We start from the raw sequence: 19872 nt of genomic DNA, 5'->3' as shown, positions 1-19872 counted from the left end.
GTAGATAGTTAGTTAGTTAGTTAGTTAGTTAGTTAGTTAGTTGGTTAGTTGGTTAGTTGGTTAGTTGGTTAGTACCGAAATGCAAAGATTGGCTTGGATCCTAAGGCTTCCAGTCTAGCAAAGGATTCCACTAGCAGTAGGAAGGGGAGACAATATTCACTTGTTCATCTTAAAGCTCTCCCACAATGTTCTGGAAAGTCCCCCAAACCTATGGAACACATTACAGTGGTACCTTGGGTTACATACGCTTCAGGTTACAGACTCCGCTAACCCAGAAATAGTACCTCGGGTTAAGAACTTTGCTTCAGGATGAGAACAGAAATTGTGCTCCGGCGGCAGCAGGAGGCCCCATCAGCTAAAGTGGTGCTTCAGGTTAAGAACAGTTTCAGGTTAAGAACGGACCTCCAGAATGAATTAAGTACTTAACCCAAGGTACCACTGTATGGAGGACACAAGAGGCTGGGGGGAAGAGGAAATCACTTCTGCTCACTGTACTTTAATCAGTGAAAGAGAATTCTGGATTCGAGCTATTCACTTATATATCAGATCATTTAGTAGTGGTAGCATGGAATACATAGCAGGCAAGAAGTAAGGAGGCATGTTGCTGTTCAGTCAAACTTGTCTCCTTGATGAGATCTGCTGCAGGCAAAGGGAGACAACTAAAACCTGTTGCATTGATACATCTGCCCATGTCCTATTTTGGATCCTGGCTTACAAGTTTGGCAAGAGCTAGCTACCAATTAAATAATGTTAAGTTCATAAACATTTTGTCTTTTAACTGATCTACTTAATTTTTTTTACATGTTACATACTGTACATGCCTTGAAATCGAAGGAATTTAAAGCAAATTTTGATAAAGGAATTGCCATCTTAACTCTGCAGTCCTATGCATATTGTTTTAGAAGTAAGTCTCATTGAGTTCAGTGGGACTTATTTCCAGGTGTGTAGGTTTGCAACCTCAAACATTTTTTCTATTTCATTCTGCTATAATTAAACACCAGAAGCAGATAAATCTAAAAAAAATAGCACCAGTACTTAAAATTAATTCAAGCTTTACTTGGTTTATTTACTGATGTAAGCCCATTTAAATCTTGCAGTCATAAACACAATAGGAACTTCTTTACACACTACATTACAAGATGTGGTCATAGCCACCAGCTAAAATGGAATTAGATAAATTCATAGAGAAGGCTTTCAGTAGCTATTGGGCATAACGGCCTGAAGCGAGATGAGCACTGTACCCCAGCCTTCGACTGGACCTCACCATCCAGGGGTCATTTACTTTTATCTTTACTTTTACCTTTTATAAGTGACAAGGGATGAAAGCAATGTATGGTCCAAATAAAAAAATATGGAAACTATTTAAAATGATAATATTTTCTATTCTAGACATTAATGGAACGTCGAATTAGACCATGGATCAACAAGAAAATAATAGAATATATTGGTGAAGAAGAAGCAACGCTAGTTGACTTTGTTTGTTCAAAGGTAAACTTCTTCATAAATACATATTTTAGGTGGCTGGTGCTATAATTTCGCTTGCCAGTTGGGCTTACTCTGGACTAAGTCAGGAATAGCCTTTACAACAAATAGGCTGGCTCCTTTTACTCTTTCATTTCAGCTTAGCAATTTTCTTCTGTGATTCCGCTGTTTCTACTGTTCTTTCTATGTATAAATACTAAAAATAAAAATTAGACTTCCTTTCCCTCATCTTCACAGACTGGCTTCTGAGAAGGAGACACAAGAAGCTTTCTTCCCCCCCCCCCCCTTAGGGATAATTGCATTGCCCTCCTTAGCAGCAGTGATACAGTGAGATCTACCTCTCTGCAGGCTTTAATTTTTAGCCCTTACAGAGGTGTCATTGGCTGAGGTGGATTTTTAGAAATGTGTACAGTGGTTACAGACGCTTCAGATTACAGACTCCGCTAACCCAGAAATAGTACCTCAGGTTAATAACTTTGCTTCAGGATGAGAACAGAAATCGCGCGGCGGCAGCGGGAGGCCCCAATGGCTAAAGTGGTACCTCAGGTTAAGAACAGTTTCAGGTTAAGAACGGACCTCCAGAACGAATTAAGTTCTTAACCCGAGGTACCACTGTACTGTCATCACTAGTCGAAGTATGAGCTGTTTCCCACCCCCTATGCACCCAAGCCACCACGGCCTGAAGTAAGCCAAACACTCCTGAGCAGGCTAGACCAGGCCTAGAGGACACCACAGCTGTGTGTGGCATTCCCTTCACCAATGGAGCTAATATCCCCCTTATAGGGTAGGATGGCAGTCTCAGCATCACATGAGTGCATTGGAGCACATTGCGAGGGGCAACTGGTCCAGATGGATGGGAGACCCTTTGAGTCACAGCACAGCACTGACTGGCTCAAACTGCAGGCAGCATGTCTGGCCACTCAGTACTTCTTCTACAGCATGCCTGTCTCACACCCTTTGCTTCCTCTGAAACAGCATTGGCTGGAGTAGTAAGTTGTTGCCGTTGGGATCCACCCTACTTGGTTGGGCTTTTGTACATCCCAACCCAGTGACGCTACATGGGCAAGTGAAATAGCACCATTGTACCTATCTGAAGAGTCGATTTGCTTGTCCAATGTAGCATCACCGAGGCCACACCTTTGCATAGCCTGCAACACCTCTTTCCACCTCTGCTAGCACAGTCGGCTTTCAGTTGTAGGATATAGGTTAACATTAGTCTGAGTTTCATTTCTGGACTGTTCATGCTCAGTGAGTATGCAAAACTAAAGAGGAGTCAGCCTATTTCCTGTAAAAGGTACTCCTCCCTTCATCCACTGGAGGCGCAAGGAAGCCCAACTCAGTGATGCTACACTGGACAAGCAAATCTACCCTTCAGTGGTACAGTGGTAACTTTCTCTCCACCTCCCAATCCGTGCACTTTCATTTCACAGTATTTGCCCAAAAGTAAACTACTGACAGTGTGTTGCCTTCTATGCATAAATATATAACTATGTTGTTTTTTAAACTGATGGGTCAAAAGCCTGATACTAGACTTGCACACATAACCTGCAGGCTTGTGCATCAGTTATTTTGGGAACTACAGTCTGCTCCAACATGACAGCAAACTGTGTGAGGGTTTTGTTTTGAGTTAATTAAGGTGGCAGGACACAAGTGGTAACTTTCCTTTCTCACTGTTCTTGGTCTACCTCGGTCACTCACAAATGCAATCAAATACCTGTTATGAATCGAACAAGGGGGTTGAAACTAAAAATGCCTTTTGGTCCACCTTTCAAATCATTTAGGGTTGTATCCAGTTGTGTTTCTACTCACAATAAGGGTTTTTGATCAGCAGAGGCTTTTGTGAATGGATTGGGAAGAGAAGCCGTTTCCCAAATTTCCTATTTCTCCTACATACCTGGAACACCTCCTGTGCTCTTCCAAAAGCCCCCCCCCCTCAATCTTCTGCAACAGGTTTTTGAGGTGCAAGGAGCTACAGAGGAAAGGGGGGAAACAGTAAAAATCACAGTGCTTGCTTCCATTCCCCTGGAGCAAACAACCTTATTTAAAATTGAAAGCAACGGGCTTGCTTTTCATGGATTTTATTTTAAGATACATGTGTTTGCTACCTGCTAGAATGTTACTGTTATGCGGGTAACAGTTCTAAATCTTGCATGGTTCAATTTTCAGTCATACAAGTGCTGTGTTCTCAATGTTGATATGCCTCTCTTTTTCAGGTTATGGCTCATAGTTCACCGCAGAGCATCTTGGATGATGTTGCTATGGTGAGTAAAGGAAAAACATGCCACATCCAGAATTTCTAATTTGTGTAAACTTAGAGCTCTTCTGTGAGAATCACCTTCACTAAATGTATTCAGAGAGATGTACCTTTTCCTCTGGTTTTTAATGCCCTATTTTCTTCTTTTTTGGTGTAGGTGCTAGATGAAGAAGCTGAAGTTTTTATAGTCAAAATGTGGAGGTTATTAATATATGAAACAGAAGCCAAAAAAATTGGGCTGGTGAAATAAAGAATCCCTTTTTGTTTTGGGGGCGCCATTTCAACTTTTGTTCTGCATCACTGAAGAACTTTGAAGTTTCTCTGTCTTCAAGAGACATTTGTGAGACCTGTATTTTTTAAATGTAGAAAATGTGAATTTTTTTCCATCTTGTTACACTGAGGTCCCCTCTCCTTCCCTCCTACCCTCACCCCAGCTTCCTTGGTTGTAATTATCTGAATTCTGCATTGGTGGTTTTTCACTCACCAGGTACAGTTACAGGTATTGTTTCATAAACTACTGCAGCTGCTGTACACAGTCTCTGATATTCATCTTCTAAACTGTTCCTTGTAAATATTAAAAAGACCCATGTTTTAGAAACATCTGTGCTTACCACAAACCAAAATAATTGAATTTTATGTAAATACACCAACCTCTTCTTTCCCTTCTCCATTTTAAAATATTAGAATAAACTTTAAAATTCTAAAAATGGATGGGAGTCATTTTGTTGGCACACAGTTTTCATCTGCATGGATAGGGGATCATTCCCTTGTTGGACTTTCTAAAATTTCTAGAGGAATCTATAGAAAAACATGGTGGACTTGCTTCAACTCAGGCATTCTTGTAAAGCCATTGATAAATTTCCTCCTGCTCGTTACATGAGGCCTTTTGTTCAGTTACGGTGGTGACAGAATTTCATACTCAGTTGTGTTTTTAATCAAGGATAACTAGTGCAGAAATTTATTTAATTTTAGCTTCCTACTAATACAAGTCTGACATCTAAAGTATTCTTTTTTTAATTATTTAAAATAAAATCCATAGACAGGTTTGGGAAACTTGTGGATAGAAAAGGTTTAAAAATGTAACTTGAGCACAACAGTTTACAATGTTAAAATCATATGCTTTCGAACAGTGGAGAAATTTGTTTTTATGTAAGTCATCAAGTCAGTTGTGACTTCCTTTTTGTACTGTAAGCTGTCTGTCGGATAGAGGATGATATTTCTTGTCCTCTTATTCTGTATGAGTTTTATACATATGCTGATGTGGTATCAATAACAATGTACTGTAAACTGCATTTTTTAAAATCTTCACAAGTAGAAAGACTGTACGCTATGGGCCTTCTTGATTGCAGGATGAACACTTTCCAGGAAGCAACAATTCTCACTTTTTAAAATACTGCTCTTCTGATATCTCTTTACCTGAAGGATACAGGTTGACCTATTTAGGAGGTGCAACCATGACACTGAGTTACTGAGTACATGCATTATAAGAAGACAGCTGGAAAAAACTGTTCTTAATAAATGGGATCCTATAAATGGTTCCACCATGTAAATATTTCAGATATTAAAAATGTATATATTTGATCTGGATTTTGATTATTTAATTATGTTTCAAAATATACTACTACTTCTATTTCATTTCTGGAAGTAATGGATTAGTTGGCTTGTTGATCTGGCAAAAACTTCCCAGTATGGAAATACAGCTTCAAATTCTGTACACTGGCCAAACTATATAGTGTTGAGTTGGATCTAGAATAAGCTGGTTGCACCTGAGTTTGTTGAAATCAAGTTAGTCATAGTTACAGATAGGTAGCCGTGTTGGTCTGCCATAGTCAAAACAAAATAAAAAAATTCCTTCCAGTAGCACCTTAAAGACCAACTAAGTTAGTTCTTGGTATGAGCTTTCGTGTGCATGCACACTTCTTCAGATACCACACTTCTTCAGATACTTCAGGTATCCGAAGAAGTGTGCATGTACACGAAAGCTCATACCAAGAACTAACTTAGTTGGTCTTTAAGGTGCTACTGGAAGGAATTTTTTTATTTTGTTTCAAGTTAGTCATGTTAGTCATGACTAACTGAAGTCCCTAAGTACAATTTGTTAAATTTGTAGCCTACGTTTCCACCAAATGTTGCTGTGACTAACAGTAATAATTTAAATAGAGCACAATAAAACACCAACAAAATACAAGTTGAAGTAAAAACAAAGTTGCCAAACTTAATCTAGATCCCACCTAGTGAATTGTATTGTTACAATTACTGGGGGTGGGGGGAAGGAATGGAATCTCAAGAATGAGAACCATACCACTTCTAGGAGACAAATTATATGTATTGACCTGTTACACAATGATAGAAGTGACAGCCTAACTAATCAAAGAACAATAAAAAACTGAATAATAATGGTCTGTTTTACCACAACCCTTCACAAAAAGGGAAAGGGCCATAACTGGATCATAGCATTTCCAGGCAGGATCCAGCTGAACTGGAGAGTTGCTGTCAGGCATTTCTCAATCTGATGCCCTTCAGATGTGTGAGATGAGGACTCCTGTCATCTGATGATCATTGATCATGCTGTATGAGGGTGATGGTTTAGAGTCCAATCTGGAGGGGGCACCAGGTTGGGAAGCCTATGCATGATGAACAAGTGGCCTGACTGCTATAAAGCAGCTTCTATGTTTGGTTTATCGAAAAAGCAACACTGAACACTTGAAAACAAGAATGTATGCTTGATATGTATGGACATACAATGCTAAATTAGCAACAGCAGTGCAGCAATAAAAGGTAAAGTTAGCTGCATGGCTCCCAGGAGTTGATGTTGGTAACAATCTCACCATCAAAATTAACAGTTTGCATCCTAACCAGCAAAAAAAAAAGTCGAGAGCAACAAAAATTACTGCTGAAAAATTAATTTTAATGTACGTAACTCCCAACCATCTGCTGAAACATAAGTTTTTAACGCAGAATTGACCTGATAGTGTCTTTTATTGGTCCCTTTTTTTAGCAGACATGTAACTCATGTAACTTGTGTATTTGTTTTGAAACTACCTATGTTTGATAACATTTTCTGTCTTCTTGTTTTCAAAGTTTTATTTCACTGGCATTTTATTACAACTATATTCTATGAAAACCACATGGGAGTTTTTATTGATTATCAGCATATACATCTTGTAAAATATAAATAAATAGATCAGAGGGGGGGAATAGTTCATCATCCCAACTTGGCCATGCATGCATCTGATGGAAGTTTGATACCAGCAACATCTGCAGCACCGTAAGTTCCCCAGCACTTACTTTATATAAAAAGTTTTTCAAGGTGTGTATTAACACAAGGATATTGGTTTATAAGAGGTGCTGAGATAATAACCTAGCTCAGGGTTTTCAAATGCCTTGGACTACACTTCGCATCTCCAGCCAGCATGGCCAGTAGTTGGAGATTATGGGAACTGTAGTCCAAAATTTAAGTTTCTGCAGTGTCTTTCAAGTTGTGGGACCCTTGATTGTATGCTCCTCACTTTAAATCAGGGTAGATTTGTCTAGCTGACAGTTGGGCCAAGTTCACACACTAGTAGTCACAGCTGTAGCAACATAAACTGGATACCTTGTACATCTTATAACAAAGCTTATCTAAAACTATGAAGGCAGTCCTTATTCCCAAAATCAAAAGGTATTGTAGGTTAGGATGTTGAAAGCAATTAGGCTTGTTTGTACATTATTTTAAGTTCTTACATTCATGAGAATCGCCACCACAGACAATCTACAGAGTTGTGTCTACATGTAAACAGCTTTGTATCGTTTTTGAAAAGTCAGGAGCCTTTGCTTGTCAGAGTAAGGCAGGGGTCAAATTGCCAGTTATGCATGAAGCTCACGGGATGACCTTGGGCCCCTCACTGTTTCTCAGCCAAACCCACCTCACAGGACTGTGAGGCTAAAATGAAGAGGGGAACCATATACACTACCCTGAGCTTGGAGGAAAGGGGGGGGGTATAAACGTAATAATAAAATGAAATAAACCTTGTCTCATAGGGCAAATGTAGCAAGTGGCAGAGGTAAGATACTAGTGGCTGTGACTCCTAAACTGCTAAGGGAGTTGTAATCCTCTGCACACTACTTGAAAGTAATCCTAACTGAATAGGATTTTAGTGTCAACATACATGTATACATAGGGTCGGGCTGCAAAATAAAGTGGGTGTGTACCAAAGATGTCATGGACTTTGAAGACGCTCGAACTCAGGACGAAAGGTAGAAATGCGCTAATAATAATAATTTGTTAAGAGGAAGGCACGTTTGGCAAACCCTCACCACGATAAACTCCCACCCGGAAACCTACGTCCCCACTGTGGAAGGACGTGTGGATCCAAAACTAGCCTCCACAGTCACTTACGGGCTCACTCTTAAGACCGTGTTCATGGAAGACAATCTTACTCGGCTACGAGTGATCGCCAAACTTAGAAGAATAATCGCATGGGATCTACCCTAGCAAAAGGAGCGACTTCCCTGTTGACCCTCCACGAACAGAGCTAGTATTTTCTCTCGGCCGAACTAAACCCAATGCGCAGCCCTTCAGAAAGAACGCAGACGGTTTTGAGCTTTAATGTATTTATTACCCCCCTTTTGCGCCAATACAACCTGACCAACCTTAGCTACTAGGCACCTACACTTCGGTGGAAGGCGGCGGGCGGGCGAGCGAGCGAGGACCTTTTAACTCTTAGGCAGCAGAATGGCTGCGCCGGCCTTGCTTCGAGGAGAAACGTGCAGATTAAGGCAACCCTTCTTCGAATGGAGCTGCTGCCTTTTTGGCGCAGCGATTCCTGACGTCATCAGCCCCCGCCCGTTTCCTCCGGCGGCGGCTGCTGCTGCTGGTGCAGCTGTTGTTGTTGCGCGGCCTTGCGCGCTCCTTCTGATAGACAGCTGCGGTCTGCCGGGGAGCTCGGCTGCGCAGGCGCACCACCACCCCCGAGCGAGCGTGAGTGGGCGGGGACGAGGCGCCGAGTCCCGAGGGGAGGGGAAAATGGGGGCGGGGCTTCGGCCGGAAGCGCCGTGCGTGTCGCGGGAGGAGGGGGTGGGAGGGAGGGGGTTGTGCTGTGAATTCGGGCCGGGAAGAAAACAAACCGGTGGGACCGGCTCCGAGGGGGGACAGGTAAGGAGAGGTGGGCCCGGGGCGGGGAGCTGCGAAGAGCGCGACGAAGAAAGCAGGCCCGTGAGGGGGAAAGGAAGCGGGGCTCCTCTTTCGGGGGGATGGGGGCCCTTCCCCTTCCTCTCGTCACGTCCCCCCTCCTCTCGCCCCTTCCTCACACGAGCGTTTCCGAGGGGAGTCATGCGACTCCGGAGCCAGCCTTCCCTCACACCACCGTGGCCCTCTTTGTCTCAGGTCAGAAAGGATGCCCCTCCCCACACGAAACCTCCTCCTGGCTTCAGACGCTTTAAACAATACGGGCTGGAATCCCACCTCCCCGCCTTCCCTTCGTGGGTGAAAATGCCCCGGAAAGAGGGCGGGTCTCCTCCAACCACTCCCGCGGACCTCCAGTCCGTGGCGGAAGTGTGTTGAAATCTGAATTAATGTGCACTCCCAGGCGTGTCTACTCATGAGTAAGCCTCGTTAAGTTTGTTGTTGTTTAGTCGTGTCCGACTCTTCGTGACCCCATGGACCAGAGCACGCCAGGCACTCCTGTCTTCCTCTGCCTCCCGCAGTTTGGTCAAATTCATATTAGTAGCCATCTCATCCTCTGTCGTCCCCTTCTCCTTATGCCCTCAATCTTGCCCAACATCAGGGTCTTTTCCAGGGAGTCTTTTCTTCTCATGAGGTGGCCAAAGTATTGGAGCCTCAGCTTCAGGATCTGTCCTTCCAGTGAGCACTCAGGGCTGATTTCCTTCAGAATGGATAGGTTTAATGGGATTTATTCCCAGGTAAAGGTGCGTAGGGACGCAGGTGGCGCTGTGGGTTAAAGCCTCAGCGCCTAGGGCTTGCCGATCGAAAGGTCGGCGGTTCGAATCCCTGCGGCGGGGTGCGCTCCCGCTGCTCGGTCCCAGCGCCTGCCAACCTAGCAGTTCGAAAGCACCTCCGGGTGCAAGTAGATAAATAGGGACCGCTTACCAGCGGGAAGGTAAACGGTGTTTCCGTGTGCGGCTCTGCTCTGGCCAGAGCAGCGATGTCACGCTGGCCACGTGACCCGGAAGTGTCTCCGGACAGCGCTGGCCCCCGGCCTCTTAAGTGAGATGGGCGCACAACCCCAGAGTCTGTCAAGACTGGCCCGTACGGGCAGGGGTACCTTTACCTTTACCTTTAAAGGTGCGTAGGATCACGCGACCTTAAGTGATTTTGAGTGTACAGCATAGCCAGAATGGACTTGGTATGCTAGCAGAGGCTTTAGAAGCTCTGAGTGGCATTCTAAGTTTTACTCGGAGAGTAGACCACTGGAATTGATGGGATTAGTTGCATTCATTAATTTCACTGAGCCTACTCTGAGTAAAGCTTAGTTGATTTTTACCCTCTGTGTCTTTTATAGTTGTACAGAATGCGGAAACTTGGAGCTTATGTCATCATGGGGATGTGGTAATGGGGAAATCTTTTGTCTGTTGAAAGTTCTCTTCTGAGTGTTTTTTAAAAAATTGTGCTTTTTCCTTTGGCACAGTGTTCTGATAGTACTGGACTGCTGTTTGTGTCCAGTTGTTTTCTGACTTTTTTCAGAATAAAGACTAAGTGCTCCTTTTGAAGTATGTTAGCCAGTTCTTTTTTTCTTTCCACCAGAGGTCTTGAAGCCTCTAAACTGGTGCTTATCAATGAGATGCAGAAATATGTGGCGATGCACATATTTCTGATTGGCTGTACTGATGAAATTTGGTCTTAGGTCTGCTTTGCTAACCCACCCCCCTTTATTGAGTTTTGAGGAGATTATCTGATAGGAGAGGGTTGTAGATGACTTAGATGGTATAAGACTTTTTTAAAAAAAAGTCTAACCATATTAAAAATTGAAAAAAGTAAGTGTAAATCATTTGTATAGTCAGGATAGTAATAATAATAATAATAATAATAATAATAATAATAATAATATCTTTATTGTCATTGCCCCCTCTCGGGGACAATGAAATTACTTGGCTGCTCCATCCACCCAGGTAGGGCACTCCGCTCAAAATCAGAACAACTATAAAAACACTAATTAAAACAATACAGTATAATACAGCAAGGAAGATTAGATGACTTTCAAAGTCCAGGTTTCCCATTCAGGGCCGAGATCACTCTGGAGAAGAAGCTGTTCTTGAGACGGCTCGTTCTTGTCTTCTGTATCTCCGTCCCGACGGCAGGAGCTCGAAGAGACAGTGACCAGGATGCGATGGATCTTTTACTATGTGTAGAAAGTTGGACTTTCCCTTATTTCTTTGCATATTTATCATATGTAAAGTAGGGTTCTAATTGGCATTGACAATGGAAATATGGAACCCAGCAGTGTAACTGGGGTATATTCCAAGCCAAGTAAGTAATATTCTAAGCACTCTTGGAAACAAATGAAAATGAGGTAATGCACAGGATTCCTTTTTAGTGCTTTTGAATTGGCCACAGCTCCTTCTAATTGCTATTACTATCACATTTCAAAAAAGTTGGCAGGACTATCATAATCTGTCTAGACTGTTCATGAATTGATTGGTTGCTAAGCAATGGATTATGTTTTCCTGTCATTTTGTTTCAGTGGTTTCCAATCAAATAATGTCTGCTAAGAGAACACTTATCAGGAACCTTGGTTAGTTCCAACCATGATTAATGTCACTGCTAATATAATAATTTGTTGTCACTTGAAGCTAGTTTGAAATCCCGTTAAGGAGGGCGCTAGTCGTTGCTATCTGTAGCAGCTAAGCACGACTAGGTCCAGCAAGACAAATTTGTGTTCTAGAAAGGAGAAAGAATTCAGTCCTGTGGTCCACTCCTGACTGCTTAACTGTGATTAATTTCCAAAAATTATAGTGCTCCCTTCATTGTACAAATTATCTCAGGGTGAGTCACAATAATAGTAGAGCATCCACAACATAAAATTGATAATAGAATATTGCTAATATGCAGATTAGCATCTAAAAGTACAGCAACCCTTAATGATACAACAGAAAACTACTACTACTACTTCTTTGGCAAGCACTCGTAACCGAGTAAGATTGTATTCCATGAACACAGTTTTAAAAGTGAGTCCATAAGTGACTGTGGATGCCAATTCTGGGTCCACACATCCTTCCACAGTGGGGACATAGGTGTCCGTACTGGAGTTGATCAGATAACAAGGTTGTGTCTGTACTGGTCTTGTGTTGTAAAGCATCTCTGTGCTGAAAATAAGTATCCAGAGAAATGTTCCTGTTTAAGAACAGATCATCTCTACCTGAAATAATAATGCATTAATATATTTTTAATCCTATTTACAACCTGTCATGCACTTTCTTCCTGTTTTTAAACCAGCTTCATTTCTCAGTTCCCTCCAATCATTCCAGTTTGTTTCCTTTAAAATTTAATTCTCATTCATTGTGCCATGCATGCAGTAACTTCTAAAATCCACTTGGTCCACATGTGAGATATTTCTTAATAATTAATATGTGCATCCCTTGTAGTTAGAGGCTTTTTCTAGGTTGTTTCCACATAGTTTATGAAAGTTCAGTGGAAATACTACAGAAGAGAGTACCAACACTTCTTTCAAAGAATCAGTCTGAGTAAAGTATATCATTTATTTCATTAACAAATGTGAAGAAAATTATGGACTCTGTGTTTTTATAAGCATTTGCAACATCCTTCCTTTATAATATTCTCCACCTCCCACATTCACTCCTCCATGCTATCGATTTTTATCAAAATAATAATTGGCAATGCTAACTGCAACAATACCAAACCAGAAAAAGTTAACTAATAGATGGTGCTCATTTATTACTACAAATGGTGTTCAAATATCTGACTTTCCCCATTATTGCATTCCTTCACTGATAAATGGCTGTGGAGAAATAAGTATGGAGTCTTATTTAGCTCTCTTAGTAAAATATAATAACAGTATACTACTACTCAAACATTGCTTCCTTAGACTTGATGAATAGAATGCAAACTCAAATAAACAACAATAGATGCTATGACTATATATTTTAATTTTTCTCTGTGATTGTTTAATGCTGTCCTACTGGACAGTTAATAATCTTCCATGTGTGTATGTCTCATAGAATAAAGTCAGAACAGAGTGAACACTGAAATCTTAAGCAGTTTTCGGTGAAGGTGAAAGCAATGATCAACTGTCTGAGCCTATGCAATTATTGATTCTAGACATTCTTCAGGTGGAGCTTGGTCAAACTTGTCAGTAGAAGAAGGATTACTATTATACACATCAGCTAGCCTACCAATCTTGCCACCAGGGTGGAAAGTATAGAAACCATCATTCTTGATTGCATCCCCAAAGCCTTGTTGGAGCATCTGTTCAAGATGATAATGAAGTGTTTCTGCCAGTGAACTCTGTAGCTATCTTTTATTTTAAATCTCGGAGCAGGCACATTATTGAAACAGTATTTTTCAGAGTAGAGTCATACCCCGGGTTGAATATGCTTCATGTTGAGCGCGTTTGAGTTGCACTCCGCGGCAACCTAGAAGTAACGGAGCGTGTTACTTCCGGGTTTCACCGCTCACGCATGCGCAGCCGCTCAAAATGACGTCATGCGCAGAAGCGGCGGAAGCGACGTGCGCGTGCGCAGACATGCCGTCGCTAGTTACGTTTGCTTCTGGATGCGAACGGGGCTATGGAACAGATCCCGTTCGCATCCCAAGGTACCACTGTATAGAATAAATAAGTCTAAATGGGTTGAAAATTTCGCTTGTCTCTGTTGGTTATATCCTACCATTTTATGTAATTTCCTACAGACCTATGCTTGATTCTTAAACAACCCTATCCAAAGAAGAGGATGAAAGGGCAGAGTAGATTGTGTCCCAGTGGTATAGTAAAGAGACCTGGGTGACTGATTTCAACTAATTAGTGTGCTATCAAGTTATTATTTGAATACAGTGGTGCCCCGCAAGACGAATGCCTCGCAAGACGGAAAACCCGCTAGACGAAAGGGTTTTCCGTTTTGGAGGTGCTTCGCAAAACGAATTTCCTATGGGCTTGCTTCGCAAGACGAAAATGTCTTGCAAGTTTTTCCAACTTTTCCCCCCTCCCCCCCTTTTTCTAAGCCGCTAAGCCGATTATCTGCTTATCCGCTAAGCCGCTAAAAGCCGCTAATAGCGCTAATCCGCTAAGCCGTCAATGGGCTTGCTTCGCAAGACGAAAAAACCGCTAGACGAAGAGAATCGCGGAACGGATTCTTTTCATCCTGCAAGGCACCACAGTAATTGCATTCGCCATAGGTTTAAGAACACTAGTGTGTAGACAGTGTGTATTTGGAAGTTTAAGAAACAGTTCTCTTGGCTCTGGTTTTGCAAAACATTATTATTATTATTATTATTTGTAATAATGTTGCACCCAGTAGAGCCGATTGCTTGTCTTCCATTCTTTCTTTTATGTGTCTAAAACTAAGATTTCTCCCATCCTTTTGATTTTTCAGAATTATCATATATCAGTATTAGATCTTATTGTGTACATATCATTCTAATTGGTTTTCAGAGGAGGTTTGCATTGTTTTTTGCATTGCATTGTTTTTCGATAACAGTTAAAAATCGTGAATGGCTGTCACATTTGAATCTGTTTCCCTTACTACTGCCCATCAGCTCCATGTTTCTATGTTGCAGACAGCTAAGGCTTAGAAGTAATTTCCATTTAGCAATGTGGAACTTTTCCGTTGTGCTCAGTAGGGCTGGGCAATATATCAATATGTCATCCAAAACCAGTTTGAAGTTCACATTGTCATAATTGTTTCATAATATTTGAGCTGTCAGTATATCATGAATCACAATGTGTGTAAGGACTAGGCGATAACTGGTTTTCAACATTGCAATAACTCACCAGCTAAACGTTGCAATGTTATCAACAGCTAAACCTCACACAATATCACCAGCTAAACTTTGCAATCCATCACATCTGTAATAAGGATGAAACTATACAGAGGTGAACAGGACAATGTCCAGGCAACTGCTACTACTTAAGAGGTCTAAAATGGGTAAATGACAATATTATCAATCACCACACAGTCAGTTTCATCAGCAGGCAAGCCAAAACGCATCCCAACAGGACTTTTGGTTTTGGCTTGGCTACCAAATGGTGGTATGCAGGACAATCCAAAGTACAGCAGTGAGTCATAGTGAATACATATAATCTGGGACTGCCAGTCTGCCAGCAGGAGGCAGAAGCAGCAGTGGCAGAAACAGCTGGCCATGACCGCAGTATGTGTTGGCAGTAGAGGTGACAAATTGCAAGGCCTCACTGTGACAGCCCAATCAGTGGTGGCCTGCGAGTCCTTGTGGTGGTGACAGGAGGGGGCAGTAGTAGCAGCGGCAGCCTGCAAGGCCTCGTGGCGGCAGAAGTAGCAGTGGAGACTTGCAAGGCCTCACAGTGGCAATGAAAGCTGGTGGCAATAGCGGTGGCAGCCTGTGAGGCCTTGCGGTGCCAGCACAAACAGTGGCAGCCCGCGAGGCCTCCCAGCAGTGATAGAGAGTGACAGCAGTAGCGGCAGCAGCCTGCAAGACTCACAGCAGCGATGGGAGGCAGTAGCAGTGGCAGCCTGTGAGGACTCAGCAGTGATGGGAGGTGGCGGCAGTAGCAGTGGCAGCCTGCAAGGCCTCGCGGTAGTGATGGAGTGACAGCAGCAGCCTGCAAGGCCTCATGGCGGCGACAGAAAGTGGCAGCAGTAACAATGGCAGCCTGCAAGGCCTCACAGTGGTGACAAGGAGTGACAGCAGTGGCCTTGCGGTGGCAGTGGGAGATGGTAGCAGCCTGCAATGCCTCACAGCGATAACAGGAAGTGACAGCAGTAACCGCAAGGCTTCGTGGTGGCAACAGGAGGTGGCGGCAGTAGTGGTGGCGGCCTGTGAGGCCTCACGACGGCGGCGAAAAGTGGCAGCAGTAACGGCGGTGGCTTGCAAGATCTCATGGTAGCTACAGGAGGTGACAGCAGTAGCCGTGGCCTGCAAGGCCTCACAGCAGTGATGGGAGATGGCAGTAGTGGTGGCAGCCTGCAAGGCCTTGCAGCAGCAACACACAGTGGTGGCCTGCAAGGCCTTAAGGCAGTGATAGTGATGGCAGTAGCGGCAGTGGCCTGTGAGGACTTGTGGCAGTGATGGGAGGCAGCGGTAGTGCCCTGTTGGCCTCTGCATAGTTCCTTCCTTATTTCAGATATCATGATATATCAATATATCATGATGTTTAGCTGGTGATATATTGCAATATTGAGAACCAGTTATTGCCCAGCCCTGGTGCTCAGTACCTTCTGCCAAGCTGTTTCGTATACATTTTCCCCCACTCCACCCCCCAGTTTATTAAGTGACTTCTCCCATCTTTAGGATCTTCTTTCAAAACCCAGTACCTTAGCACAGCCTTTCTGCAACAAGCCTTGTCTCAACTTACTTACACTTCTGCTGCCATTTGACATACTTTTTCCCTTCCACTGGACCCAGAACTTACACTTACTTTTCATTTGTGATTGGAACCTTAGGTGGGTGAGCAATAAATAAATGGAGAGCAAGGAAAATACACCATTCCCTGCTCTCCATTTATCTATTTTTCCTCCTCCCCCCCACCCCACCCCCCGCTCACCCAGTGGGTTTTCCTTGCTTACTGGACATTGGGAAGGTTGCAGGAAGGTTCTGGTAGCATCCTAGGGCCCTCTCATGATCTCAGATTCTGGTAAGCAATCCTCTGCAGTGCGGGAGGGGGCGGTTCTGGGGTTACTGACTTTGCACGATTTTGCCTTTGTTCACGTTCTCCTGCAACAGAACCTTAATGTAAGTAGCAGGCCAACTGTATATTTATAAATCCTGGGTGTTCCCTTTATTCCCCATTTCTGGTGAATATAACTTGCAAACTGTGTACAGCACATATCAAACTTTGGCAAATGGTGGTAATAGTAATGGTGGTTTAGATTAATGTTTTATATTGATTTAGGAAACCATCAGAACAACAAATGTATCAGATGGTTGCATGTAAAGATTGGCTTCTTTCTGATGTAATCATTTTAAATTCTGTTCTTACCCCTTTTGAGTTGCTTCCTTAACCACTAACAAGAAATTCTAGATCACTTTCACACTTCCTGGTATGCCAGATTTTTTGTGGGGGAGGTAGATATGTTGAGGGAAGATGGCAGACAGCATGTTTGTCTAGGCACATGTTCCTGTCCTGAGCACTATCACCATTTAGTTTTCAGGGGTTCATTGGCCTGCTCCAAGCAAAAACACTGCTCAACTTTCTAGCCATAGTTTAGAGACAATTGAGTGTTCTGTGGGTTCACAGGCTCATCTTGTGTGAGCATTCCTCAGTCTTGTGGCCAGCTGTGGTTAGCACTGTCTCTGCTCAATGTCAAAATTAACCATAGGGAGTGACAAACAACCATTTTCAACCCAATGGTTAGAAATTGGTTTGTGTTAACTATTGTTAGCTTTTTAACGTCAGTGCAGATATACGAACCACAATTATCTCCAAAATAGGAAGGGCAGGAAGAACAAATGACTCCATGGTGTACAACAGATCACCTAACAATGGTATGGAAATAGTTAGATGGTCAGGCAGCAGTGTACTTGCATTCAGTTACTTTCCCCTTCGCTCTTGTCTTGAAAGCCAACAGCTTAAAGCAAGAACATCATTTCAGTTCAGGGTAAGATAACAAAGGATTTCAGACTCTCTCTTTTTAAAAAAAATTACAGTTGCAGTATCTCAAGAAGAAGGAGCATTTGTGGAGTACCAAGTTCCAATGGCAGAACTATCTGCACACTTATCACAAGTCCAGCGTGGGCAGCTGAGAGAGAACTTGCCTGACAACCATCAGACCAATACTGTACGTAAGGACTATTTTTTTCACATGCCAGATTATAAACTGCATATGGTAGCTGTGTTACAAAATGCTGAAAGATTGTGTAAAGCCTCTTGTGTTTGTTAAATGGGTCTTGTAATCTTGAATGTCATGAAGAAAGCAACATTTAGCAGGTGTAGTGAAGTGGTTAGAGCAGGCATAGGCAAACTCGGCCCTCCAGATGTTTTGGGACTACAACTCCTATCATCTCTAGCTAACAGGACCAGTGGCCAGGGGTGATGGGAATTATAGTCCCAAAGCATCTGGAGGGCCGAGTTTGCCTGTGCCTGGGTTAGAGTGTTGGACTAGGAGTGAGAAGACCAGGTTCAAATCCATGCTTGGCCATAAACTAATTCTGTGATCTTTGTCCAGTCACTATCACTTAGCCTAACCTACCATTATAAAGTGGTTTTGTAGATTAAAAAGTCACGTGTGCTGTCTTCAGCCCTTGGAAGAAAGACAGGATACCAATGTAAATAATAATAAAAATAATATAAATGCATTTAAGGGGGGGGGGAATCCTGTTTCATTCTTTGCTAAATCTTTCATACCACATGCATATTATACTACTTTAGAAAGCAGTGACCAGTAAACTCTTTAACTTTGATTTATTAAGTTATCAGATTGTATACACTGGTACCTTAGTTCTCAAACTTAATGTGTTCCGGGAGTCTGTTCGACTTCCGAAACCGTTCAAAAACCAAGGTGTGGCTTCCGATTGGCTGCAGGAGCTTCCTGCACTTAAGTGGAAGCCACATCGTATATTTGGCTTCTGAAAAGCATTCACAAACCGGAACACTTACTTCTGGGTTTGCGGCGTTCAGGAGCCAATTTGTTCAGCAACTAAGCCATTCGGGAACCAAGGTTCCACTGTACTGCTTAATTTTTATAGACAGTACAGATTTATTTATTTATTTTTGCTGTGTGAACATTAGGATTTATTTGTTTATGTTTTATTAAAATATTTACAATCTGCCATTTGCCTGTACTGATATCAGGGTGGAGCACAGAACAATAAGTAAAAACAGCCACCTAAATAATAAAATAAACAGTACTGTTAAAATATACCATCAAGCAAAAAGAAAATGTCTGAGAAAAGAAATAACTCTTAACCTGGTGCCAACATGAGGATAGCATTGGTGTTGATTGTAAGGAAAGGGTGTTCCACAGACAGGGCGCCACTATGGAGGAAGCTCTGTTCCTTCTTTTTCTTCTCTTACTACACATAATGCTAATTTAATGGTGCAACTGATGTATCACACTTCAAGAAATTGGCACTGCATACTGTGTTGTAGCATCTGCTTGAAGTTTTGTACTTGTAGTATCTTCTGTATTTGCAACATACTCTTCCAATCTCACTTGCCTGATAAACAACCACAAACTGGGCTCAAAAGCAAATGACTGATGAAGTAACTCTGGAAAACTTCTTGCTTTAAATCCTTGTCTTGTAAATCAAATTGTGAGGGCAATGTATCCTGCAAAGTGGGTTATCTTTTAAATAAAATAAACGAAAAAGGCCTTATTCAATCAAAGTTTCTGAAGATCTGAATTCACTAGGCATGATCTAGTTCATATTCAGAATTACTGGCCTTGTTCACCTGTCACAGCAAACCACAGTTAATGGTTTATGGTTAACATATCAGTACTGGATGTTTTGCTCTTACCCACTTCTGCTACATAGGTAGAAACAAACCATAGTATCTGACTTAGCCTTACATCCAAATTAGTGTGAGCCGCGGGCCATTTTCTCCAAACCATACCCTCCAGCTCATCAGCTGATGTCACTTAACTCCCTGCTCATCACCTTATGAGTTAATGTTAAAACCTGCTCAGTTTGGCAGAATTACATGCAAACCCCTTTCTGATTTCTTGATTCAGGAAGGGATATGTTTTGGAATCCAATGCTAAAATGTGGGATGGGGGCTTTGTATGATGCTGCCTTGCAAGATGCTTTGAAGTCTTGACTTGGGACTTTCTACCTTGTTAAATTTATGGCAGTTCAAATCATATGCAATTGCAGGCAGCTTGGGCCTGTTTTGGAGCCCCACAAGCTATCAAGGAAGCCAAGAGAGGATTTTACATCTTAAGACACATGAGCATCATCTCTTCTGGTCATTTAGCTTACTCATTCAAAGCTTCAGCTGTTTCATCAGGTCACTGCTAAATTCTGGACCTTGTCTCTGTGTTCTGATCCTCAGTGA

At 42.4% G+C, this 19872-nt stretch overlaps 2 protein-coding genes across 5 annotated transcripts in view; both read left to right on the top strand.

The window, feature by feature from the left end:
* The window catches only part of RBM25 (RNA binding motif protein 25), a 36459-nt gene extending 31142 nt beyond the window's left edge, over nt 1-5317 (top strand). For all 3 annotated transcript variants that reach the window (XM_079990062.1, XM_079990061.1, XM_079990063.1), the window contains 3 exons: nt 1390-1488; nt 3696-3743; nt 3894-5317. In XM_079990062.1, the coding sequence (XP_079846188.1) occupies nt 1390-1488; nt 3696-3743; nt 3894-3986 (240 nt within the window). In that variant the 3' untranslated portion in view covers nt 3987-5317. The remainder of the gene's footprint in view (nt 1-1389; nt 1489-3695; nt 3744-3893) is intronic.
* A 3448-nt stretch (nt 5318-8765) lies between these two features.
* PSEN1 (presenilin 1) overlaps nt 8766-19872 on the top strand; it is a 29391-nt gene continuing 18284 nt past the window's right edge. For both annotated transcript variants that reach the window (XM_079990278.1, XM_079990277.1), the window contains exons 1-2: nt 8766-8870; nt 17526-17656. In XM_079990278.1, the coding sequence (XP_079846404.1) occupies nt 17573-17656 (84 nt within the window). In that variant the 5' untranslated portion in view covers nt 8766-8870; nt 17526-17572. The remainder of the gene's footprint in view (nt 8871-17525; nt 17657-19872) is intronic.

This window comes from Podarcis cretensis (assembly GCF_951804945.1).
Source record: "Podarcis cretensis genome assembly, chromosome: 1".
Taxonomy (NCBI): domain Eukaryota; kingdom Metazoa; phylum Chordata; class Lepidosauria; order Squamata; family Lacertidae; genus Podarcis; species Podarcis cretensis.
This window is presented reverse-complemented; position numbering and strand designations above follow the sequence as displayed.